The sequence below is a fragment of the Hemicordylus capensis genome, chromosome 5 (genome assembly GCF_027244095.1).
Source record: "Hemicordylus capensis ecotype Gifberg chromosome 5, rHemCap1.1.pri, whole genome shotgun sequence".
Lineage (NCBI taxonomy): Eukaryota > Metazoa > Chordata > Lepidosauria > Squamata > Cordylidae > Hemicordylus > Hemicordylus capensis.
In genome coordinates, this window is record NC_069661.1 from 95238938 (window position 1) to 95266632 (window position 27695).

Here is a 27695-nt window from a genome sequence, read left to right on the forward strand (position 1 = left end):
GCCAGGAGCTCCTTGCACCGAGCACACACCCATGACTTCTGCCCATGGGGCAAATAGTCATACATGTGGCCACTCTGTGCAATACACTGGGAAGTGCCCCTTCCCCTGCTGACCTTCTATCTTCATACTGTTTTAGTTGGCTCTTTACAGTATTTAGGGAGCTTATTGTCCGTTTATTAGATAGTTTATTAGGATAGGTCTCAGCTGTAATGGTCAACTATTTAACTGTCCAAACAGTCTTTCCTAAGAATATGAAGGAGACGAGGGAGGGATATGTACTTACGTTCTCTTCTCCACCAGGCTCCTTGTGATCCTTGTGATCGCAGGGCCTTGTTCCAGGCTCCCCTGCACACTTCCCGCTAAACTTAGGTAGGGCAGGTAATAGTGACTAGCTCCAAGGACATCCCATGGCATCCCCATGTCATGTGTTCTCCCCATTTCCCTGTAAAATCTAGAATCACTTTCCCCATGCTGTGCTGTCAAAATGTGTATTTTCTCATCACCAACGCAAACGATAAAGCAGACCGAGTTCAAGGAAAATCACGATGTGATGATGTCATGACAAAAAGTAAATAATCCTGTATCGTATCAGGGAGAGGAGGACTCAACACAAATTATAGCAACAGCCTTTTATGATGCATAACCTATAGTTCTGCCCCGAGTCACCTTCTTTGAAGATCAGCTTACCTGAAACTACATAATAATTACTTACAGTATACTCTCAGAATAGAGAACACCATAATTTCCAACTTCCATCCCCTCTAGTATATACTTTTATCCTTCTAGTTATTTATGAGTAAATCATCAAATAAATACATTACATAGATCAGTAATATATGTGTTTTTATAAAGTATGCATGCTGACTCATATGCTCCATGAAAGTGGGATGTGTATTCCAAGGCTATCTTGAAGGAATGTATGCGTTGTCCTAGCTTCATTTAGCTGTTAATTATTCAGACCTGATCTAATGAAGATTTAACTTCACTGCAGTCTCTAGTGACTAGGATAGACATGTGTTTTGATTACTGCTCACTCTAATTTTAAAAGAGGGCAGCCATTGCCATTTAGAAAGCTTGCAGGCAGCAACAGAGATAAAAATTTCTATCAACAGAAGAAAAGATATTTACGTGTACAGGTGAAACTCAGAAAATTAGAATATCGTGCAAAAGTACATTAATTTCAGTAATGCAAATTAAAAGGTGAAACTGATATATGAGACAGACGCATTACATGCAAAGCGAGATAAGCCAAGCCTTAATTTGTTATAATTGTGATGATCATGGCGTACAGCTCATGAAAACCCCAAATCCACAATCCCAGAAAATTAGAATATTACATGGAACCAAGAAGACAAGGATTGAAGAATAGAACAATATCGGACCTCTGAAAAGTATACAGTGTACTGTGCTTGACTGGGCAGCAAACTCGCCTGACCTGACCCCATAGAGAATCTATGGGGCATTGCCAAGAGAAGGATGAGAGACATGAGACGAAACAATGCAGAATTGCTGAAGGCCGCTAATGAAGCATCCTGGTCTTCCATAACACCTCATCAGTGCCACAGGCTGATAGCATCCATGCCACGCCGCACTGAGGCAGTAATTGCTGCAAAAGGGGCCCAAACCAAGTACTTAATACATATGCATGCTTATACTTTTCAGAGGTCCGATATTGTTCTTTTCTTCAATCCTTGTCTTCTTGGTTCCATGTAATATTCTAATTTTCTGGGATTGTGGATTTGGGGTTTTCATGAGCTGTACGCCATGATCATCACAATTATAACAAATTAAGGCTTGGCTTATCTCGCTTTGCATGTAATGCGTCTGTCTCATATATCAGTTTCACCTTTTAATTTGCATTACTGAAATTAATGGACTTTTGCACTATATTCTAATTTTCCGAGTTTCACCTGTATATTCAGGCAGAGGAAACTTTACTCATAAAGCAAGCTTCGACAACCATGTCTATACTGGGATCATCTTCCAGGGTGTCTTCTAGCTTACTCTCAATTCAGTCTTTAACTTAACAATGTTGTAGCGAAGATTTCTGGCCCAGAATCCCCCAGAATAAATTAGTTCCTGCTATATTCTTTTGCATGCAGATGATATGGTCATAGTATCCCTGACTTGTGTTGATCTAAAGAGGTTATTGACTAGACTTCATGAAAATTGCACTAAGGGCAAACTAAAAATTAACTATGTTAGAACCAAAGTGATGGTTTAGGGGAAGAGGCCTCTTGCTGATCTTGATGGTCAAACTGTTGAAAAATGTCAAGGAATGTCAAGAATTCAAATACCTGGGGGTTCACTTTAATATAATTTCAAAGCCTGGGTTTATGGAGAGCAGATAAGAGGTCCATAGAAATAGAATAGGATTGAAACAGGTTATGATATCTGATGGCCCAAGTTATTTGTCTAAAACAAGTCATAACAAGATTTAGACAAAAGCCTCTCTGAAGAAACTTTCAGTGCCCTCGAAAAGATTTATTTATTTATTTATTTAACTTCTATACTGCCCAAACTTTCGTCTCTGGGCAGTTGAGCATTGCCTAATAAATACGTGCTCTGGTGGAAGAATGACTTACTTTAGCCTGAACCAAAGTGGCATGAGTACCAGGGGGCAACAACCTAATGAGCATTTTTATTATAAAGAAGTTAAGAACAAATCATGATTTATTCCATGAATCTCTTCACAGTGCTACAAGGCATCAATAGGTGTAATGTATCATTGCATTCATATGCATAATAGTATGGTCCACTTAATGTGGCCAATATAACAATGTCTGTCTAGGAGACATTATGTACCATCAGCAGTGGTAAGTTTTCCCTGGAACGTAGCACATCAGAGATGGCATGTTTGAATGTCTCGCCATTCAAAACAAAACAAAACAAAACAAAACTGCACCCACACAGGAAAAACAATATTGTAGGGGAGAAGTTTTCTACAGGCAGGGAGTCTTCTTCCTATGGGAGAGCAAACATACACGCAACTCCTGCAGGCAGCTACTAATGGAATAGTCCAAGAAAAGCTTTTCCACGAGTATTGTATGCATATCGTACAAACTAGCTCTGAGTAAAGACAGGACAAATAAATGTCAGAGGCAATCATAAACTGCTTCTACTCATTCAGTTTAACAAAGGACAGCACATTCATAGACAAATATAGCTCACCATCCCTGCATTGTGTCCTACAGATGTTTGATAACCCCCCTGCCTTTGCAATCCCAGACAGGCAACAAACGCTAGAGGTTTATGAAGTCCCAAGCAATAGACTTATGAGTAAATACCTTTAATAAGATTAATCAATATACTTCAATACAACAAACTTCCTATCTCCCATGCCCTTCATGGAGATGGGACATGTGTTTCAAGATTGTCTTGTTTGGGTTTTTCTCTTTTGCTTCATTTAACTGATTATTATTCAAACTTAATTTAAGGGAGATTTAATTTCACAAGATTGATGGGCTACACTTTGCTCAACTAATCAGCAGTTGCACAGGCCTGGTATAGCACAAATTTCAGTTCTGGAAGATGAGATCTGAAAATGTCAAAGCTTCACTTAATTGCAACGTGGTCTCCATAGCGTAGGGTGATGAGAAATAGTTTGCATGACTGGAACTGTTGACTGGAAGTACTTTCTCTTACACTTAAATGTTTTCTTAACTGTACGATACCTGGTAGGCATAGCATAAATAATATGCAGTAAATAAATCAGTCAGTAAAGTAAATAATCAGTTCTTGCCTTAAGAGTTTGAACTGCTATACCTCTGATGTCACATAGCTTGGTAATTCTTACCTGAAGGGTTTTGACTTTGCCTAGTATGTTTTCTTGTGACATTGCTTGATCAGACTCTTCACTCTCTGCTCGCCCATCAGGTATGAAAATACTGTCATGGGAAAAGGCCCGTGCTCCCATACTATAACTGGAAGACCTGAAAAGCAGTTTATATAGACAGAATTTTATTTTATAAGTATTTCAGATGCAACAGATGCTACAGTACCTGCCCATTGGCTCCAGAGGACACATTCTCACTGCCCATTGGGTACACTGCTTTCCTTAACATGAACTTGTTTATTTAAAGCTGTATCTTGTTTTCTGTCCAAGACTCAAAGAGGACGGTAACATATTTACATTTCCTTTTTTCTGTTTATTTATATTACACTTTTCTGCAACCAAGTTCCCAGAGCAGCTCACAATCGTTAAACACATCAGACTATAATCAAAATGATCACAATGAGCAGAACAGAAGCAAGCCATCCAGGAGAACGCTCCCACTTTACTCTACACCGAAGACACAATGGAACACACAAATTCTAACCAACTCTCTAAAGTCCAAAAGGGATGGCACAGATTGATCCCCATGGGAGGGCGCTCCAGAGGCTGGACCAAACTAGAGAAAAGGCCCTTCCCTGCTTGCTTGTCAGCTGAACTTCAGATGGCATTGGCATGCAGAGCTTCCCTGGAAGATCTTAATGAGTGGGTAGAATCAGAGCAGGCAGTCCCTTAGGACAACCCAGCAGAGGTGTATCTAGGGAAAATAGAGCCTAGGGCAAGCATTGAAATTGTGCCCCCTGTCCAAACTTCTGACACCCATCTTTCAGATAACTTTACCATAATATCAGCTGAAAAATACAAGTCTGAAGGTCACATACAAGTCACATATCTGAATATGTGTACAGTGACTTATATTATATATATATTTAAAAAAATTACCTGTAGCCCCTTTGGGGGGCTTCCTAAAGGCCATGGCTGGGGGTCTGCAAAGGTCCCCCCTCCCCCCTGCTGGCCTCTAGGGCCTCACAGGGACCATTTGGGCATGTGCAATGGCCATTTTTAAAATTATTTATTTTTTTAAAAAATGGCAGCTGAAAACAAAATGGCCACCATGCATGCTCAAGCGGCCTCTGTGAGGCCTGGTATAGCCTGGGGCCTCACAGAGGCCATTTGAGCATGCGCGGTGGCCATTTTGTTTTTGGCAGGCTTTTTAAAAAAAATTAATTTTAAGAAATAGCGCCCCCTTCAAGTGGTGCCCGGGGCACGTGCCCTGCCTGCCCCACCCTAGATATGCCCCTGCAACCCAGGCCTAAACCTTTTAAGGTTTTCATAGTGAATCACATTTCTCTTCCAGCTTGCATAAAAGTTTGCCACAAGAATAATTTGGGACTGATTCTAACTATACTGGCCACAGCACACATAAAGAAAGAGAGGGTGCACTGAGATAATGCCTGTCAGGACGTCCTCCATAGACATCCCAATGCCCTCCCAGAGCATCCCTTGATCATGTGTGTGGGGTAGTCAATCCAAATGTTAAAACAAGTATTTGTAGCATTTGTTTAGGGGCTGTTCAGATGAATAGTTCCAAAACGAGATCTAGGGACGCACTGGGAGGGCGTCGGGATATCTGTGGGGGAGGTTTTGACCATACATTAGTTTTGACTGCACACACTTGTCACACCCTATTTCTTTAGTGTGTTACTGCCAGTATTGTCTGAAACAGCCTTTGGTGAACATGAAAAAGGCCAATAATCATAGCAGAAATTTCTCTCAGATACAAAGCATGACACACTGGCCTTACAAGGAATTATATTTCACTAATTTTTATGCACATACTAATTTCTGCTAGTTTAAATACAGAGGCTAAGGAATTCAGATGAGTTTTTAATATTTCAGTCCAATACACAAGTGTGTCACAAACAGTTTCTTGAATATTTCATTATTTTGATTTGGAACCTGAACTATTGTATACCATGAAGGCAAATTACACAAATTTCATTCCAGCTTGCCCTGTTCATTCATTTTAATGCCATTTTAATCGTTTTTATTTACCAATAATGCAATGTGGTCATTCCTGTGGTTACATCTAATGATGCCATAGCAATGACAAGCACATTGTACTATTGCTTGTGGAGTTTTATGGCCCTGGACTCTCAATTAGTACCTCATATTTTTTCACCAGGGCCTCAGGTTGGTCATGGATCCTTTGACAGTGCTGCGTACTCAAGCAATGGTTGACCCTGCAGCCAAATGGACCATCAGGGCTGACTAGTTTCACTAGGTTTGCTATGTTGACACACAATACTAGTTTCATATTTATCTATGTAGATAGTAAAATGCAAAATGAAGAGCAATTTACAGTTTTTACTTGAACATTGTTTCCTTAAAACAAAATTAGGAACCAAAAGAGATGATCAATCATGAATAGCCAGTATTAATGTAGATTTCCCAGGCTAACTCCTAGTTATATGAGAGATAAATATTTGCTTTTTAATGTTATATAAATATAATTTTGAAGGCTTAAATTTTTGAAAATATAGGAAGCCATGAATAAGAACCCTAAACACAAAACCATATTCAATGCATGATTTTTACCTAAATAAACAGCAAAGGAGAAGCAAGTAATAAAACTGATATTTGAGTAGATAGCTGCCCCATAGAAAAAGTCCACAATCTGTGACAGAGTTAAACATGTTGAAGCCCATTGATTTCAATGGGCATAAGCATACTTGTACATTGAATACTGGCCAATAAGTTTTACAATTATTTCATTTCCTATGTAGTGATAGTAACATTAGAAAATATTAATTTTCCCACTAAAACCAATGGGACTTAAAATGCTTAACTTCAGCTGAACTACAGTCACTGATTGGTAGAACATGAAATTTCTTTATATGAAACTCAAGATGAAACAGGAAAATGACAGAGGATTTTAATACCTGAAATGAACTCATTGTTCATGAATTAATTTTGTGAGCACACTGTATGAACAAGAAGGAGGATAATTTAATACTAAGGTCAAGTCTGTCCTGGAACATTTTCAAATGTAAAGTCATTAAGCCTTTCTTGAGTGTTACATGCACTTCGCATCACAAGTCCAGACTCATTTCAGATCTTTTTAAACCTTTAGGGACTGGCAACACAGCAGGACATGAGGCAGGACACCTGAGTTCTCTAGGGAAACTGTTTAAGTCAGCAAAAGACAAGCCAATGTGAGTTTACCAATGTGAGTTTTCCCATTTGGGAGAAGCAGTGCAGCAACAAAAATAAATTCCTTCAATTTGTCGTTCCCTACTCTTTTTAATTATGGTCTTTGTTTTAAATTACCATATTTACCCAGATCAAAGATAATTCTGAATTTAAGCTGACCCTATTAAAAACCAGGTGTTTCCCAGAAGAGGATTCTGATTTTAAGATGACCTTCTGATTTCTAACATCAAAGAACTTGGAAAAAACTTAGCATTGTTCTTTATAGCAGGGGATATAGAACACTAGTTGTAGTATATTGAAATCTCTCTTGCGCTTTCTTTAATTCAGATCCTTTGCTCTTTTGACGCTCTCTGCCCACTTATGCTCTATCTTGATACATTTTGCCATCTATTTTGGACACCTCTGTAATGTGAATATATTCACCCACATCTATATTCACTCACATGAGATATTTCCAAATATCTGTACTGTGACCTTGTGCTCTTGCACAATTTCAATCCAGAGCATTATTATTGTTCAAAAAGTTCAAGTTGTCACTTATTTTTAGGAGTGTGGAAATCTGCCTCCCACTCCCATATTGAGGCATTCAGAAATAGAAAAAGGAAAATACAAAATAATGTAAATGTAACTTCCTGTAAGGTCCTGGTTATAGAATGCTTCTAAACATACATGCCCTATTATTTATATCCCTTCTGGAGATAATCATTCCAAAACAAAGGTCTCTTTCAGGTAACTGATAGATTGGTTGTGTGTTTTTTTTTTAAACTCTGAAACCTGACAAAGAATATGGAAACAAATGTATGATTGGAACAACCCGTTGACTTAAATGGCATGGCAATACTATGACAACGGTTGCCAAGATACATAGGAGTGATTCCTTAGATCATTAGGATCACTGCATCTGAGGCCCAGTTCACACTAGCATTCATTAGAAATAGAACATGGGAATTAGTGTGGTGGAACCTCCATAGGAGCTGGGTTTGAAATTCTGCTGTTGGCAATTCCATGTTTCAAAAAATTAATCTTAGAAGATGCCACCACACTCCTAAATATTCTGAGATGACCTGCAGTAAATTATTCATGCAGACGGTTTTGTAGTAAAGAGTAGCTACTTATTATAGTCTTTCTCACATGAAGCAATGCCTACCAATTCATTGAGAGTCTACACACTAGTAAATGCTACTTGAGGAAAATCTAAATATCTTTGGCTGAATTCACTTACACATATTCATCTGATGCTGTCACTTGATCTATCATTGTGGAATGACTCACACTGAATGTGTGAATTGGCTGATAAATCTGTGTTTATTATTATACACTGTATAATGTGGGGCTGCCTTTGTATATTGTTTGGAAACTTCAGTTAGTTCAAAATGCAGCAGCCAGATTGGTCTCTGGGGTTTCTCGGAGAGACCATATTATGCTTGTTTTAAAACAGCTGCCCTGGCTGCCAATAAGTTTCCGGACAAAATACAAAATGTTAGTAATGACCTTTAAAGCTCTAAACAACTTATGACCAGGTTACCTGGGAGAGCACCTTTGTCAGTATGATACCCACCACAAATTAAGGTCATCAGGAGAGGTCCATCTGTGGCTGCCGCCAACTCAACTGGACCTTTCCCAGATGGCAGCCTTAATCATGGGATTACGTGACTAATCATTAGTCACACAGAAGCCACATAGAAGTTGCAGCCTGAAGTCAAAATAACCATTTTGAGGACACTGGCATAGAGCTGCTTTGAAGTGTGTCCCTTTGTTCCTTTCAAACTTTTTCCATGGACCATTCATACCGCTTGCTCCCATGTCTTTCTCAGTTCCCTTCTGGCCAATGGCTTTCTAGAGTAGGCAGGATGCCACACCTCCCCCACTCCATGCATGCATGGTGTGCACTTCTAAAACCTTTCATAAAAAACCATGTATTTTTTTCTAAATATATATATTTTACATTTCTTTTTAGTGGATCTTCCGCAAGACCGCCACCTAGCAATGCCAACACCAAAAAAGAACACACACACACCCCGGTTACATAATGCCTGCATTAAAAAATGTACTATTCTACTAAGTCTTTCGACTCTAAAGTTTGCATTGGTGTCAATGGACCCTTTAAAAATTTCTCTTTTATTGACTGATTATCCTCCTTCGATGCAGCGGCTGGGGTGCAGCAGCAGCTGTTAATGGAAAGGAAGAAGAGAATGGGTGAAACAGCCTCTTTAGGACCATTGAGTGTTGAAGCTGGGAAGGTATCCCACATGGGCTTACCCCACAAACGCATATTAGAAAATTCAACACCATATTAAGAAAGATTTTAAAGCTCTGTGACCAGAATCGCAAATCAATTCACTATAAGGCAAATCAAGGTATTGGAGAAGCAAAGTGCTTGCTAAAGACATGCTTTCTCTAGGGGCACAAACAATCTAGCCAAAAGCAAGGCTTGCTTTTCACTGCTTCACGCTACGAGTGCCCGGACACTTGTAGTGGCCCAACTGGTGCTTGCTGCCAAAGAGGGCAGACTCTGTCGAAGTCCAGGAGCTGGCCCAAGACCCAACCAAGGAAGGTGGCTTCCCTCCATTGCTGCCCACCCTCTTGGCTAGAAAGCAGCTGCAGAGGAAGCGGAAGAACAAGCCAAGCTAGCCAGGCAGGCAAGCAGGAAGGCAGGCAGGCAGAACCTTTTTAATTTCGCTTTTATTTTATTTATTGTTTTGGTCTTGAGTTCTGCAAGACCACTGTCTCCACAAAGCTGGTGATCTTTCTGAGTCTTCCGCAAGATCACCCAGCATTTTTTTAAAAAAATGCAAAAAACCTGAGGCTTTAGGAAAGGTTGTTCTATCACTATGGCCTCCCCATACATCTCAGAAGAAACATCAGGGTACTTCAGAGTATCCCCCAAAGCCATGTAAAATGTGGAACTTTTTAGCATATGCATAATTCGGGCTAAGCTTCAATGTGCATGGAAAAATCTGAATTGTCTATGGAGTGCAACTTGATATCTTGCAGGGACTTCTGAGGTAAATTCCCATGGTGTGCAAATGCAGACCCACCACTCCCGGTGTACTTTGAAGTAAACTTGCCATCTGGGAATGGGATTGGGCCTTCTCGGTAGCTGCTCCTGGGCTCTGGAATGCAAACCCTATGGATATTAGAGGCTTAAGAGTTTTAGCCAGGTCTTTAGTGAGTACTGAAAGGATTTTAAACTGGTTTTAATTTTGTTTTTATGAGTTATTTGTTTTTATATTTGTGAACCGCCTAGAGCCATCTGGGTGAAGTGGTATAAAATCTAATTAATTAATTATATACACTTCCCCCATTAAACATGTTTAAGGAGATGAACAAGTGGTACATAATATTTATTTATTTATCTATCAAATTTTTATACTGTCTGATATATTATATTATTATCTATAATAAAAACCAAATAAAGTATTGTAGTTCTAAGTAGAACGAATGGAGCCTACTTTCCATTTCTTTTTAAATGGAGACTTACCTAGGACCCCATCCCATGTAGTGTGAATTTGATTTGTGTTGAACTGTCAGCACACAGGTTACAAAGAGCTATTGACTATACTTTCCCCCCAGATCACCTCCCCACCCCCCGATCACTGGCAAGAGAGAAAAGCTTCAAAAATGCCCCAACGATGCACACACTGTACCAGTGGACAAATAACTATGGGGAAATTGAGATGGGCAGGTGTATCGGATGGGTGGGGGTAGAGAAGGTTCCCCGCCTAAGAACTCTCAGCAAATTTCTCTGGAAGATTCCCTAACAAGGCTCTGTGCATATGCAGAATCCCATTGGTGTAAATTCCACAGAACATTTTAGAATTTGTTTTAGTAAGGAATAAAGAAATAGAAATTGCTTGCACTTTACATTAATATTTAATTTAACATTTTCATCAATGTAACTAGGTTAGGGAAACCTTACATTGGTTTCTTCTAGTTTGCTTCTTATTTTGAGACTCTTATTTGTGCACCGCATCAATTAGGGAGCCTAGGATTTTGATTAAGTGGGAACAGACCATTTCAATGGGTTTCTCTCTCCATATAGTACACTGACTTACATAGATCTAGCTTCCATAGCTTAGAAAGTGCCTCCTTATGTATGTCACCTCATCTATTCTGTCACCTCTCTCATGAAGCATGGCTTCATATTGGTGGTATTAGTGCTGCAACCTCAAACTGCCTAAATCTTATGATTAATTTACATTACCTACTTGTCAACAAAACCTTACACTCATAGTGAAGGATTATGATTATGGTATATGACAGGGGTAGGCAACCTTGGCTCTTCAGCTGTCTTGAACTACAATTCCCTTTATCCCCGAAAGAACATCTAGTTTTCTTGCAAAAAGCCCTATATTCAATTCCCGGCATCTCCAAGTAGGGCTAGGAAATATCCATTTGAAACCCTGGAGTCCAATGCAAATCAGTGTAGACAGTATTGGTCCAGATGGACCAATGGACTGGCTCAGTATAAAACAATTTCCTATGTAAGAGATTCTTGCAAACAATGCTGAATTGGTTGACTTTGGTCTAATCTGTTAAGTATGCCTTATGTCCTTAAGCAAGTCCTCCTTATGTCCTTAAGTCCACTCAGAGCCTCACATCAAGATGTATAGAGCCTCACACCAAGATTTGAAGCTGACTTGCCAAATCAAGTGCTGCTCCTGTTGAGGTGCATGTTATATCTCTTGCTCTTCATGAGCTTCTGGTTTGTTCCAAGTGAGCCCACCTCCTTTGCCAGTGGGACAGGACTAATGGCTTCAAGGTAGCATTCAGGGCCTTGCTGGAAGCCACAGCCAGGGGGCACACCTCTGGCTCAACTTGGCTGCTTCCAGAAAACCAAGATACCGGATCATCTTCAGTGCCAACTTCAGGTTCACTCTGTATCTCAGGCTGGGGGAACCTCAAATTCTGTGTAATATGTGCACCTACTCAATGTAATATATGAAAGGGCTAAATTTAACAAAAAGCGTCAGGAACATCGGAAAACAGCATTAACCATTACTGCTGCTCATAAACTTGCAGAGTACTTCAGTTAACACTAGCAATATTAATAAATTAAACATTGTTGCAAGATCAGCGTGTCTGGGGGCTACAAACCCTTTACTATGTGATTTGGAACAGCAGGCTTGTAGTCTCCATCTTGGCTATGAGCTAATGGGACAATGAATTCTGTACATGCCCATATTTGGCAAAACTCTCAAGTTGGTTGCTCAGCACAAGCAATTATTATTACAAGCAATTATTACAATTATCAGAACAAGCGACTGCAGGGTATAACCCTATGGCCTCTCTCTGTTCAGAGAAGGAACCTGGCTGAGCAGATGCAAGTTAAGGAGAGAGACTATTTCTCACGGGAATAATAAAACCCATTTTTTACATAAAGGATTAGTTTCACTTATCTTCACAGGAATTCAGATAAGGATGAGCACTCTTACTCTCCTATCGCTGCACTAACGGCCTGGCACGGACCAGGAGGAACAGTCATTGGTATAAAAAGAAGCACTATCTCCCCAACTGGAAGTTCTTCCTGGTGTGCCAGATAAGCTTTGAGCTCACTCATTCACTCCAGCCCACACAATTTGTTCAAACTATGAATTATTTTGTCAACCATAGATGTCAGCCCCAACAGCAAGGAGGTATGACCCATGTATGGCCTGAAGGCATGATTTTGCCTATTTCTAGCCCAAATAGTGCCAACACAACAAACATGTTGTGCTTTGGCTTTAGCTATACTATCTGCTACAGCTTTTGCTACAGCCTTGATTCCAACCTGTCTCCAGACCCAAACCATGCACCACTCTTGGCTGTCCTAGAGAACTGGACCCTAGAGACCCAACAACTTTTGGACTTTTCTGGGAACCAGATGCTATTCTGGTTTCCTGGCTTGCGAGTGGCATGCTTGCCTCTTATTTTCTCTGACTTCCCACCTTGTCCTTGTGCATCTATCTACCAACGCATGCTACCTACAAGTGTGACCGACACATCACTGGATCTTGGATCGGTAATACTAATTGCCTATAGTCCTAGATCTCCTCACTCCCTTCTCTTTCCTCTGTTTAAAGCTGTTCTTCAGACCCTTACTTTAGCCAGCCCTGAGCTGATTTTGTAATATTTTGAACCTTAAGCTAAAATGCCGCTTCATAAGATTCCAAATTGGCTCTATTAGTTAATATTTTACTGCCTCCTTGCCTGCATAATAATGCATTCTCTTCCTGTACCCCTAATTCCCTAAATACTTCTAATTGTACCATATCTCTTTCTCTCTTATTATTTCCAGACCAAAACTTTGCACAAATTTATTCTGTAACTGACTGTTCACTATAATCTTACTAATTCCCCATACAAGCCTAAATGTAGTCTCCAGGCATTCCACCAGCGCTTCAGAATAGTTGTTAACGACATTTACCTTATAGTAATGAGTGTTTAACGTGACAACATAAGATTATTAACAGTCAGGATGCAGCAGCTACAATCCTGAAATTATTTATTTCAGAGAAGTCAAATTATAGAGTCCCTTACCTTCAGCAGAACTGTTATTAAGTAATGGCTTTTGCATTTCTCCTGTTTCTCTAAAACATGCCATATGTACAACTAACAATGATTTGATGAATGCAAAAGGATGTATTTGAATCAAATAAAAAAGCCTGCTGCAGCTACAATTCTTCTTCTCAGGGGATTCAGTAGAAAAGCTACAGCAACAGCAAAATGTGTGCATTTCATTACCTCAGACCATCATTTGTCTCCTCATCGGAAGACAGTGCACCATTGCAGACATTTCCGAAGGAATTGCTTGGTTTCAGTTCAGCGTCCTCAAGGTCTGGTGTTGCCTCCCGTTTTCTCCTTCTACCAAAAAACTTCTTAAAAGGCTGGAATTTGCTTGCTTTTTTCTTGTCTGCAGATAACAAGACAAACAAACACAAGAGCTTATCAACATTGCAGCTCAGAGTGCACTGGTGAATAACAACGCAGTTAGTTAAGCGCTCGCCAAGGAAGGAGGAGGCCAAAGAGCAGTCACAAACCTAAGTGAATGCTGTGCTTGGAATTTAAATGTGTGGCTGCCACTTGCTGCCAAAGAGGTCCTATACTGACAAAGCAAAAACAAAAACTTTAAAACATCTGATCATAAGATCAGTGGACTAATATTTAGAAGAAGAGAGGACGACAATTTGCTACAGCCAAAATGCTACACTATGAATCTGACAATGTGATTGATGGGTTTTGTGCAATCTATCCCTTTGTCCTTGTTGCCAAAGGAATGGTATCTGCGGCAGATGCTAGCCATCACAATTTGAAAAGCAAAAACAGCAATTAAGTTATCATTTATTACTCACATAGTACTATCAGTCAGTATGTGTGTGATACTTTGTAGGCAAACAGCTTAGCTACATCATGGGGTGGAGCAAAGAGTACTGGGCTTGTCACAGATATTAATTCAGGGTTTGCTTTCCTGAGTCAACACCTTGCCTTAGGTTTGTTTATGAGCTCCTAGGCTATTGCCTCATATCCCAAGATAATTGCTGTCTTGCTTCACACAGAGATCGACAAGGTATCGTTCACACTGTGATAACATGTTGGTGAAGAAAGAACCACTGACTAGTCCGAAAGTCTTACATTTAACTCAGCTCAGATTTTGGTGAAGTACTTGATAATATAAATTAGGAACAGGAAAATCAGTGACCTGAGGCTCAATTAAGCCCCATGATCTTCCCAATTGGCTAATGTGGGACTGAGTCAAGTGCATGGAGCCAACATTTCTAGCCTTTCTTTGGTCCTTGCTCAATGCAAAATTTAGCCCTTGCTAACAGAAAAATTGTTTACTTGGAATATAGCTTTTTTAGCAAATGAAGTGGTTGCTAACCAATAACTTAAGGATTAAACAAAAGAAAACACATGAGCAAAAAGTTACGTTACACAAGCAATGTCACTGAGATAGAAGTGTCAGTTAATCTGATTTGACAGAGTAAGCACAGGAACTGAAAAATCCCAGTGAAATAATACCTTTAGAAATTTTAAGACAAAATCTGCGTGAGCAGATGTGTACCAAGAAAGGATATGAAATCTAGAAGGAAAGTTGCAAACAGACTAAGCTTAATTTATCTTTTAGGTTTGCTGGATAGGAGCTATGTGAGTGGAAGAATCCAGGTTTGCCCTGCTGTCCTAGTTCCCCTCTGCCCAGCAAACATAAAAGGTAGAAAGGAGCTATCAAAATACCTCCTTTGCCTAAAAGGTTAGGTTGCTACTGCCATATTCAAATTCCGCAACATGGAACCACAATTGAATGGGACAATGGTTCTGTGGGTATTATGTCCAAATGTGGGGAAATACAGTTTGGCACAGTGACAGAACTGAGGGTTCAGATTTGGAACTCCAATCTGAACCCTTAGCTTGTAATGAGTTCTGTTGTCACAACCCAAGGTTGGATGCAGCCTGTGTGTCATCCAAATCTGGAACCGCAGGCTGTGTCCCCTGGAAACAGAGTTGAGGGAGGAAGCTCGTGGAAGAAGGAAGCTCGCACAGCCAGATCCCTCTCTTCACTGCAGTCTCACTGACTGCAGAGATAACGCTCTTCCTGTTGTCGAAATGTGGACAGGAGAGTGGGAGGAGGGGGGGAGCAGAACCGCAGGTCCATTGATTCTGCATTACATGCGAATGCGGCCAGTGTGACTCTGGATACCAGTTGCAGGGGAACAATGGTCGAGGAGGGGGGTATTTCTTGTGGGCTTCTCAGACTTTCTTATGACTCTAGTGAACTCAGTTTCCCATACTCTTTCCTCAGGACTTCTAAAAGGAGTGCTTAGTTCAGAATTATCATACTTTGTTCACTTTATGGCGCTAGAAGGGAGTCTCATGACATAGTCATCAATCCGTTGTCCCTCTGTTCTTTTCTTTGCACTTATTTCATTCTATTTATTGATCCAGAAATTGTGACTTAAAAAAAAAAAAAGAACTGAACTGTGGCACAATTTCCTCAGATGTAAATGGACTTTGTGCTATCATACATCTTTTATAAGACACATAGGCAGAGACAATTCAGGAGGTTAAGTCTTCTGTTCATTACTCTTCACTCTCCTGCCTAGACATACCTTTATTATTACATATCCAGTTATCCTCAGCACTATGCTGTTTTAAATCATTTAAAACATGCATTTACATTTTTTAAAAAGAATTATCATTTGCACAATTTCACTGAAATCAAATTGTTCAAAATAAAAGATTAAAATAAAAGATGAAAAAATCCAAGCGCAATCTGAGGAAATTACTAAAAGGAGGAAGGGAGTAGGAAACAACTTCAGGAATTATTTAATGATACCTGTGACTTCTACGAGGGAGGAGTGAATTTGACACACACCTTGTCAGTTTCACCTACACTGCCTACTGCTCAGTTTATCATTAAAGAAAAAGCAAGATCCTGCTGTCAGGTTGGGAAATAGGATTTCTCACAGTGGGTAGATCAAACCTGTAGGGGAGTGGGCAGGGCAGAGGTGGGGAGCTGGCAGCAGTGACAGGAGCTCAGAAATGACAACCATCACCATCAGTCAGGCTAAGTAGTCAGCCCCGATCTGTGCCCTGACCTATGCTTTGGAAGAGCTGGCAGAGGAGGAGGGAAACACACTTCACCTGAGCCTGGCTTCAGGGAACACCCACCCACCCACACACTAAGGTAGAGACAGGAGACAAAAAGGAAGGGCTGCCCACTGACTATGTCATAACCTATCACTGAGTACAAAACATAGCAGCATATACCCAGAAAAAAAGTAAAGGTCAAGTGTGCCAGCGAGTCGGTGTCAACTCCTGGCAACCACAGAACCCTGTGGTTGTCTTTCGTAGAATACAGGAGGGGTTGACCATTGCCATCTCCCACACACTATGCGATGATGCCTTTGAGCATCTTCCTATACCGCTGCTGCCTGATATAGGTGTCTCCAAAAAGTGCTATACCCTAAATTGTGGCAAGGGAGCTGCATTCAAAATATTGCTCAAAACAGAAAAGGAACCACTGGATGGCATTAAGTCTGGAAGTGCTTCTTGGGGAATCCTGTGGCCAATAGCAAGGGTGAAAATCTTCACATCATGTGTAATTTTATAAGAGTCTCCCTGCTGCAATAACTGCCCATTTACTCCTACTCTCTGCTTTCTGTTATCAGTTACGAATCCATAAGAGTATCTTCTCTATTCCAGGTATGCTAAATTTACTCAGGAGCCTTTGGTACAGAGCTTTGTCATAGGTGGGTTTTTTTTTTAAACATCCAAGAAAATAACATCTATTGGATCACCCTAGCCACATGCTTGCTGATACTCTCCAAGAACCCTGAAATGTTGTTGGAATAGCACTTTCCTTTGTATGAGTCATGCTGATTCTTTCTCAACAAGTCTTGCTCTTCTACATGCTTAATAATTAAAAGTGTCCTGTCAAGTGGCATTGAAGAGAATACATCTTTGCTTTCCTCGATTTCTGATTGGGTACAGATGTGTGGTAATATTCACTTCACCATTTGACAGAAGATAAGCATCTTATCACTCCTTAATACTTTACCATTTGGAAGCTTTTCACAGGGGGCTTTTGAAGCCCTTTAACTCACATCTCTGGAATGAAGTGCATTCACATATTGGCTAGATTTACCCTGAAGTCCCTGGGATTTATCAGGGAGCAGTTCACACACAACTTGGGTTTTTCACTGTGCATTAGAGTGTAACCCGATTTATATCCAAGGTAAAAAAAAATCCACTATTTATGTCGGGTTTTGTGGACAACTTTGAGTTCGCAGTAAAGCCTTCCCATAAACTCGCGGTAAAACCTGCTGTGCATAAAAGCCCCTGGTAAATAGTTCATCTGAATTTACCTATAGGCTCTTCAACAACACTATAACAGATTGAACTTCTAACAATTTGAGTGGATAAAGATGTGTTTCCCGTTACAGTGAACAAATGGAAGCAGAAACAAATACACAGGCTTTAAAAAAAAAAAAAAGACAAAGTATCTGTCATACATTATTGTCATACATGGAAACCTTTACTTAATGAAATTGAGGCTGGAAAGGGAAATAGCAAGGAGCTAGACACAGAGGTTGTTCGCACAAGCAGCCCTACGAGGGCTTCCCCAGTCCTACCTGGGTAGGGCTGCTTATGTGGAGTACCGGGATCGGGGCTGATCCTGGCACTGCCTTGCCAGATAGCCTGAGGCTTTCCCCCAGGCTATTACCAGAGCAGAAGGGTGTGAGCATGTCCTTCCACCCAGGACCTTGGCCATGTGTCTGTTCAAGCTGGCACAGAGCCGGGAGGCTAGAGCACCTGGCTGTGGGGAAACCCCCCAATACACTGCACTCCTGGCATGGTGCATGTGGGGTGCCAAAGGACTTCCTCCTCCAGCTCCCTGCTCACCCGCTCACTGTGGCACAGTTCATGTGCTGCGCAAGCGGCAGAGCCTTCTAACTAACTTTTATCATGTCCGGTGAGGCAGGTAGGAGCCTGCCTCCTCGCCAGCCCTCCCCCCACCCTACCCCCGGTCATCCTTTTCAGTCAACGACCTTACAGTATCCCCCACTTTCTCTGTGTGACCTATAATCACATCACTAAAGCCAAACTGCCATATAAGGCAGCGGCTTCACAACAGATTGCAATTTATGTGCCTCTGATACTGCATTACTAAAACACCAGGAACAAATTAATGAAGACACTGCAACTAAAAGCAGTTTTCTATTACTGGCAATAATTTTATATATCTAAAAAGTATACTTCCCGTGGCCCCCACAGGATATGCATTTTGAAGATATGTCTTAGGAATGAATGATCACTTCCTTAACACTTAAAAGTTGACAACATTGTTGCAGATGTGAAAAGACCGTCAGGTAAAGTAAAACATTACTAAGAGTCCTCCTAAGATTAGTATTACTTTAACCCAATCAGAGGTTGCTCTCATTGTGTCAGGATCTGCCCTGATTCAGCTCCTGAGAAATCCTCAGAGGAGGACCCTGACATAGCCCAAGGAGATCCCTCAGGGCAGGAACTAGGGGCAGAGCCACAAACGGGTTCAAAGAACCTGGGCCACCACCCCTCACGGGCTGCACCGTACCCCAGCCATGCCCCCTGCATTTGATGCCAGATGCAGGGGCTGTGGTTTAGCTTGCAAAAGGGGCCCTGTGGCCCCATTTGTGGGGGGAAATCGGCCAGCACTGCCCTTGCAGTGCAGCTGGAGCAGCCTTCTCTGCCTTTAAAAGGCTGCACAGCCCCATTTGCAAGCTAAATCCAACCAGCACCGTGTTCACAGCATGGTGAACAGCACACCCTCAGCATCTGACATCAGATGCTGGGGGTGTGGCTAACCTTCACCCCCTGCACCTGACGTCAGATGCTGACATCTGACACAGGGGGCGGGGCTAGGGGGACTGCAGCAGCGGGCTGAACCCAGGCTGCTGCTGGCCTCTCTCCACCATTGGGAAGAACCTAACATGGCCCATGGAAAGCCTATGGCTGGGGAGGACTCCAACTTCACAGAGAGAGAACCCAGGCCTGAGGGGGGCCCTGATAGGACCACTGAGAAAGACCCCAGCTCATCCCTGGCAGAACTCCAGGCTGAGAAGGACCCTAATAGAGCCCCCGTCAAGACATCGCTGAGCAGTGAGATGGAGGATCCTCAGCCATCACCTCCTGGGGTCTCCCACTTCCTCCAGACCCCCAGGCAGACCCCAGTGAGTCCGACAAAGAGGAGCTGCTGAACCCCCAGGAGCACTGTTGTGTCAAGCCCAGGCCAACCTGCAGGAGCAGCAGCAAAATGTTCACTTGGCATTACAACAGTGCTTACTAGAAAGCAGCCTCCTCAGAAGCAAGAGGTCTACTCAGGAGGAAGCTTAAGATCACGTCCAGCTGCAGCTGTTGCTGAGCCTAGCTATGAGCTGGAACCCTTTAAAAGGCCCTCCAGAAGGCCAAGGTAGTTGCTGGTATAACAGCTCTGCTAGTTGTGCTCTCCAGCTCCCTGCTCTAGTTCTACTGCAGAATCCTCTTCCAGCTCCTACTTCCCTCTTTAGCAGCCTCAGTACTGGACATCCTAGGAATCTGGCTTCATCTAAGCTGGAGGGCCAGCCAGCCCTGTAATTAGGGTTGCCAACTATCCCTCATTACACAGGACATCCCTCATTTCAGGGATGAAATGTTGGTCCCTAAATAGGGCAAGCATTTATTCCTCATTTTGGTGGCAGGGTGAGCAGCTTCTTATTTTGAGAGGTTTTTGGTTGAAAAGTGCTATAACTTGTATATGTTCTAAATAATAACAATGCTGGCATTATTCAATAGCATATAATTCAATTAAATATACATCAATGATACTCTGGCTCTTGATTACCTCTGCATACACCTCCCAGCCATAGGTGAAACTAGGGGGCGCAGCCAGGGCACATGCCCTAGGCACCACTGGAGGGGGGTGCCAGTGCTATGCTGCCCCCAAATCCCTCCCAAATTCTCAGATTTTTTATTTTAAAAAAATAAAAAAAGTTACCTGTAGCCCCTTCGGAGGCCTTCCTAAACGCTGCGTATGCGTGTGTCTGCAGGGGTTTCCCCTCCCCCCCCCACTGGCCTCTTGGATCACCGCTGCAGCCCATCCCGGCTGATTTTCAGGCCTGTTTGGGCCTACAAAGATCAGTGTGGCAGCCATTTTGGAGATTGCCGCACATGCTCAAGAAGCCTCTGCGAAGCCTGGCAAGGCATAGGACCTCTCAGGGACCATTTGAGCATGTGAGGTGGCCATTTTTTAAAATTAAAAAAAGGTTCTGAAAACAAAAATGGCCACCGCACATGCTCAAATGGCCTCTTCGAGACCCAAGTCTAGATTTTTCCCTGATCTAGGGAGTCAGAAGAATGCAAAGTTGTTGGCAAGGGACCCGAGCATTTTAAAAAAAGATATAAATGGCACAAAAGTAAGTGGACAAAACATCCCTTAAAAAGACAATGTTGGTTTAATACCTTGTAAGCTGGCAAAACCGAAGGGTGGGGGGAGAGGCAAGGAATAAAATGGAAATATTCACTCGCATGCTGTTTAATTCTCTATACAGAGCTCTATCTTTATCTCCATCTTTGTCAAGCAATCTGATTATAAGGTTTGTGGGATTTCAAACTTGGAAAGTGCCTGCCTTAAACTTGTGTGGTGCTTAAAAAAAAAACTGTTGTAAGAATTCACACCCAGAAATGTTGCATTTGCAATGTATTGCCATCCCTGTGTTGTGCAGTCTTACCATACTAAGAAATGGCTTGTCTTTTGAAATAAGTGGTTAACGTGCTGCAAATTATTTCCTTCAGTTTAGCTGAGTTGTATTCGGGTTTTTATTGCCTGTGCGCATCCCAAGTAGATTTGCTCAAGTTCCCTTGCCTTCTAAAAAAGTTATATTTTAGAATGTCTTTTTTAAAAAATCAGTGCAACTCCCTTTTTACTTTGAACACAATTGTTTTTAAAAGACACATTGAATAGTCATGCTGTGATTCTGATTGACTAGTGCATTTGATAAACTAGACATAAAGTTTACTGTCCAGTTTGCCTGTTGCCTGCCTCTGTATTGAACAAGGAAGGTGTAACTTATTCAAGGCACCATATTTGTGTGCCTACTTGGTTCATTAATGGCAGAGCTCACGTGTGAAAGGGTTGTAATGTTATGAAGGTGGCTGGTGTCCTCCATCCAATACACACTATCACAGGCCATATGCTCTTACTATCTTAGTATCTGCCACAGTGACAGATAGGAAATGGAATATGTGTGCAATATTGGGTTTTTTGTTTTGTTTTTACCTTTAAATCCAGGAACTTGAGGGGATGGGACAGGGGCAACCTTTTACCAAACCTTTGCAGTGTGGTAGAGACAGAAAATTGGTAGATTATTGTTATAAATTATCTCTCTCACTCACACACATACCGTTCTTCTGATTCAAATATCACACTGTTTTGCTGTTCTGTGGCTAGTTTCAACTTTCACCTTCTTCCTGATCAGGCTGCTGGATCCAAGTCTATTGTAAGCTGCTGAATAATTTCAGATTGTTTGGGGCCCCTAGGATTTCCCATTGCAACCATCTCCCTTTAAGGCAAAGGCTGTTTAGACAGGAAAAAAACCCATCCCTCAATTTCTTGAAGGCAGCAACCTGTAGTGAGGTGTGCTGAGGTGGCAGAGCATTTGTTAAAGAGAGCTTTCACTGCTTAGTTCTATGGAGGCATGCCCAGCATATGGATGTGCTGCGTTTCCTTGGGAAGGCAACTGGCACATATGTGCCACATGTGTGGTTGTATGTGTGTATTGCTTACCACCTGTTTCTCCTGAAAGTGTCTGAACTTGTATTTTTGAGCTGATATTATGGTAAAGTTATCTGAAAGATGGGTTTCAGATGTTTGGACAGGAGCACAATTTCAGTGCTTGCCCTAGGTGCTATTTTCCCTAGATACGCCCCTGCCCCAGCCCCCACAGCCAGCCACAGCCCCCGCAAAAATTTGTCCTTCATTCTCGCAATGAAATGTTGGCAACCCTACCTGTAATCCCGCCAGCATTGTTCCACTGGGTAAGTGTTCGTCCACCTCTTGCAGACCCCCATGAAAGTGTTGGAGATAAGTAATGTTTAAAGTTTGTGCCTGGAGTGCTCAAATCTTTATATACAAATGTAAAATCAGAATACTTTAGGAGCTCACTCACACTCATTATAGCAGAAGCTAACAGACTCTTAGGGATAACAGCCTGTAAATGATAAGCATGGAGATTGATTTGAGGCCAAACTAATCTACTAATTTACTTCTAATTCTAATTCTAACGTACTTCTAATTTAGAAGTGCGTGGTTATAGGAAAGACCTCTACCCTAGCTGCTAGAAAGATAGTGGACAGAGACCTGTAGAAGCCTTCTGGGAAGAAGGAAGTTCCTGAGTACATTCTATTCATTAAGGGGATCATAGAGACAGAGATAAACACCAAAGAGAAGGAGATTTTAACTGATTTTGGCTGGATTCAGACAAAACTGGAAATTCCGTTCACCTCTGGTTTTGCTAGCTGAATGTCTGGACCTAGAGAACTGGAATTAAGAGAAAAGTGGACCTGAGGTTTCCCTCCCCTAACTCTATTTGTTATCATTGGTTTTCATTACGTTATGCTGCCATAGACTGCATTTCAGTGATGACCAAGGTATGTATGATCTCTGGACTGCAGTAAGCCATTGCCTCAAACCAGAGTTGAGGGAGGAAGCTCCTCCCTTGCTTTGGCTGCATGGGCTGTCCTTCAGGAAAGAAGGAAGCCTGCACAGCCAGCTCCTCTACCTCTCTGCAGTCTCACTGACTGGAGAGAGCCTGCTCATGCACCCGCTATTGCGCGCATGCGATGTGCGATGTGTGCGGCAGGCGAGCGCGCAACAGTGGGTGTACACACAGACAATACTTCTGCCTTTCCGGCCTACAACGGGGGAAGGGGTGGCAGGGAGGTACGGTCCGGCAGAACCATCAATACTTTGAACAAGTTCAGAGGCCCATAAAGGGCCTCAGGACTGGTTCCGTGCACATCCCTACTGCGGGCTCTCTCACTATTTCCCCTCTCTTTCAGGAGAGGAAAAGAATGTGTCTGCTTTCACTTTAAGAACAAGCTGCAGCACCCCATTACATACAAGCTCAGGGAACTGTGGTATTGTAGCCAATCAGAGCTAAACAAACCAGGACATCAACCTCTTATTTAGTTATTTAGATCCATTTTGTTTGTTTGTTTATTATTTCTCTGCGTAAACCACTCTAGAACATGGCTCTGTGGTCGCCAGGACTCGACACTGACTAGACGGCACAATTTTTCCTTTTGTTTAACAAACCACAGTTCTCCAAGTTCATAGGTAATGTGGAACTGCAATTTGTTCTAATGTGAAAGCAAGTTTTGAAGAGCTCCCAGACCTATAAGGAACTAAGTGATGTCCATTTGATGCCTCAAATTTCCCCCTATAACCCATATCTTAAGCAACATGCCTTATTCCAGAGAGCCACTGTCTTGTAGAACATAATGGATGTGACTTATCTAAGATACCAGTGTTCCAAAATATTTTGTATGTTAAATTTTAATTGAGACTTAGGTACATGAATTGATAAGAGGCAGAAATTCTGAAACCAAATGAAAGGAACCAGCAACATAGTTCCACATGCCAGGTTTGAGAGCTTGGAGTAATACACATGAAAAAAATGCACTGTGAACTCTTCTCACATGACCCAGGGCATCTGATGTTACCAGAGTGTTGCAAGGAGGATACATGTTTCAGTAGTCCCCATACCATCAAGGTACTGATGGAAGGGACCCAAAGTTACCAAAATGGATCTTAATAAAACTGAGGCCAATGCAGACAACTTATATTACACCAGCATACTAAGAAAACAAGTGGCTTGTCAAGATTAAAACTGACTACCCAGAAACAATATATTTGATTGATAGCATGTTCACTGTCTTTCACTTTAGAACTAACTGAATGAAACCTGTAGGTTGAGACTGGCTTCCTTCAGCTATTGCAAAGCAAGATAAAAAAATTTAGTGCCAAAGAGGCATTGAAGAGCAAGTTTTATGGCTTTAACATTCCCACCCTCATGTGTTCTAATGGGTACTGATTTGTTAGATCTCTGCAAAGTTATTCATATTTGATAAAATATCTGGCCTATTTATAATGCTGAGTATCTTTTTAGTGCTATGTATGATTTAATAAGCAAAAAAGCTTTGTCCATGAAAGCCAGAATAAATATTTAAACAGGTCAAAGAGTCTCCTTTCAAAGTGGTTTCTCTTTATATTTAGCAGGGGAGAGCACTGGCTTATTCAACCCCAGCACAGCTTCTATCTTTCTTGGTCTTTCTATCTATCTTGGTCTTTCTACTGCACAAATAGTAGGCAGCACACCATCTGCCCTCTGCCTCCATACTTTTTGTAGCCTTCGGATGCAATCCTCTTCTGAGGGAGAATTCTAATTCTTCCTTCTGTTTTGTATAAATGGCTTTATACAACTATGTACTGTTTAAGTAGAGTTCAATACAAATGAAAGGAAACTGTATTCAACTTTATTTTCTATTTCCTTTTTATCATTTCCATTTTCCGCCTCTATTTCTTTTTAGGAAATAACCCAGATCCTTCTAAACCACATGTCCAACTGTACAAAAACATATTTCTTACTGTACAAAATAGGCTTAGCTGCATATTGGAATAAACCACCAAGGTTTGTTGAGGAGAACATGTGTTTTTCAGCACATGGTGTAAGCATTCATACACTTCTCACAATACAGTAACCTCGACCCTAACATGTGGCATGTTGTAGACTTATTCATGTTCCAAATTCCCTGCTATGTTACCTGGGCCAAGGTGATATAAAAAAGAAGCCCTTAATTTATCCTCTCTCAAACCCTCATTTATATTTATGCGCACACACTCTTCACACATTGAGGCTCTTATGCACAGGTTAGGCTGTGCATAAGAACGGCTTGGATCCAAGTGGATTTCAGTGGCAAAGAGGCCCACCAGTTAGCAGAGGTTAAGGGCGCACTTGCACCCTTAACCACATCTAACTGCTCATCTGTCAGCACCAGCTGCTTACAGCTGGTGCTGAGACACTGCAGGGCTTCCAGCCAGCATTGGGAAGATTCCCACAATGCACTGTGCACTCTCTACTACATGCATAATTTTAATACAGTTCTATCATGTCTCCTCATAGTTGCCTCTTTTCCAAACTAAAAAGCCCCAGAAGCTGTAGCCTTGCCTCATAAGGAAAGCTCCAGACCTTTGATCATCTTGGTTGCCCTCTTCTGTACCTTCTCCACTTCTACAACTCCCTTCTTAAGATATGGTGACCAAAACTGTATGCAATTCTCCAAATGTGGCTGTACCATAGATTTGTATAAGGACATAATATTAGCTTTGTTTTCAGTCCCCTTCCTAATGATCCCTAGCATGGAATTTGCTCTTTTCATAGCTACCACACACTGATTCGACACTTTGCCATCCACCATAAACCCAAAATCTCTCTCTTGGTCATCCACTGACAACTCATATCCCATCAGTGTATATGTGAAGTTGGGGTTTTTGCCCCAATATACATCACTCTACCTCATTGGCCATTTTGTCACCCAGTTTGGAGATATCCTTTTGGATCCCCTCACAATCTGTTGTGAATTTCACTATCCTAAATAGTTTAGTGTCATCTACAAATCTGGCCACTTCACTGTTTACCGCACCTCCTAGATCATTTATGAAGAAATTAAAGAGCACTGGCCCCAGTACAGATCCCTGGGGGACCCCACTTCTTTCTTCCCACCATTGTGAAAACTGTTCATTTATTTCTACCTCCTGTTCTTCAACCAGTTACCAATCCACACATGAACCTGTCCCCTTAGCCCATGACTAAATTTACTCAAGAGCCTTTGGTAGGGAACTTTGTTAAAAGCTTTTTGGAAGTCCAAGTATACTATGTCAACCGGATCACCTTTATCCACATGCTTGTTGACACTCTCAAAGAACTGGCTCAGTTCTTCAGCCTCCAAGCCTGAGAAGCTCAGCTCTGGAGAGTGTATAGTGTCAGTATCATCCACCATGAAGACAGATGCAAAGAACTCATTCTGTTTCTCTGAAATCTCCTGAGCCTCCTTAATAGTCTCTTTCACACCCTCATCTAAGGATCCGACTGCCTCCCTGGCAGGTTTTCTGCTTCTGATATAAAGTTTTAACTCTCTTTCACAATTCTAGCTATATGCTCCTCAAACTCTTTTTGCATTCCTTATTGTCTCCATGTTTTTCTTTTGCCAGAGTTTGTTCCATGCTGTTCTTTTCATTTGGACAGGACTTCCATTTTCTGAAGGAAGCCTTCTTCCCTTTTTATAGCTGCCCTGACTCTACTTGTTAGCTGTGCTGGCAGCATCCTGAACTTGGCAGTACCTTTCCTTCTCCTTGGTATACATTGCAACTGAGCGTCTATTGTCATTTTTAATAAGTTCCATACTTTCTGGAGTGATTTGACCTTTCCTTAGCTTCCTTTTTACCATAAGTTTTTCGTTCTCATTTTTCTCCTTCTCATTTTTGAGAAATTTCCTCTTCTGAAGTCCAACGCATCTGTTTTGGACTTGTTTGGCAATAATCTACTCACATATAACCTGAATTGGATCACACTATGGTCACTATTCCGCAATAGGGATGTGCATGGAACCAGATTGCCTCGTCAGGCTCATATCTGGACCAGATTCAAGCCACCCCACGTGGCGCGGGCTCGATTGAGCCCAGTTCGGTTCCACCATTGAGCCAACTCAAGAGGCTTGACAGCTATATCTGGCAAGGATTCCCCTTTACAAGTAAAGGTGTGTGGTGGCGGGTGCAGAGAAAAGGTCTCCAGCTGTCCTTTACCTTGAAATATCAAGCCACAGCAGGATGGTGGTGGGGGTGGTTCCTTCTATCCTCCCTCCCAAATGACAGCCTGAGCCAGCTGTGGGTTGTTTTGGATCTCTCCATGTGTGCACAGAAACCCAAAAAGGGCCGCAGAAGACCCAGGCTGTCATTTGGGAGGGTAGAAGGAGCCCCCATCACCACCACCACACAGCAGCTTGGTTTTTCAAGGTAGCCTGAGACCTCCCCCACTGCAGCTCTTTATTTATAAAGGGAAATTGTTGCCATCGAGCTGGTTCATGAGGGTGGGGGTTTGGCTCAAATTGCCCTCAGACCAGGTCTCCCCAGTTCAGCTAGAGGGTGAGCCTTCAAGTGGAG

General features: G+C 41.9%; 1 protein-coding gene across 9 annotated transcripts in view; it reads right to left on the bottom strand.

The window, feature by feature from the left end:
• Positions 1–27695, bottom strand: part of CRACD (capping protein inhibiting regulator of actin dynamics) — a 198926-nt gene that overhangs the window by 56945 nt on the left and 114286 nt on the right. For 6 of the 9 annotated variants that reach the window (XM_053253709.1, XM_053253706.1, XM_053253707.1 and 3 more), the window contains 2 exons: positions 13709–13877; positions 3797–3932 (listed from right to left, as the gene is read on the bottom strand). In XM_053253709.1, coding sequence (XP_053109684.1) covers positions 3797–3916 — 120 coding nt within the window. In that variant the 5' untranslated portion in view covers positions 3917–3932; positions 13709–13877. Of the gene's footprint in view, positions 1–3796; positions 3933–13708; positions 13878–20474; positions 20612–27695 lie in introns of those variants that run through there. The other 3 variants (XM_053253705.1, XM_053253702.1, XM_053253703.1) reach the window with 1 other exon arrangement.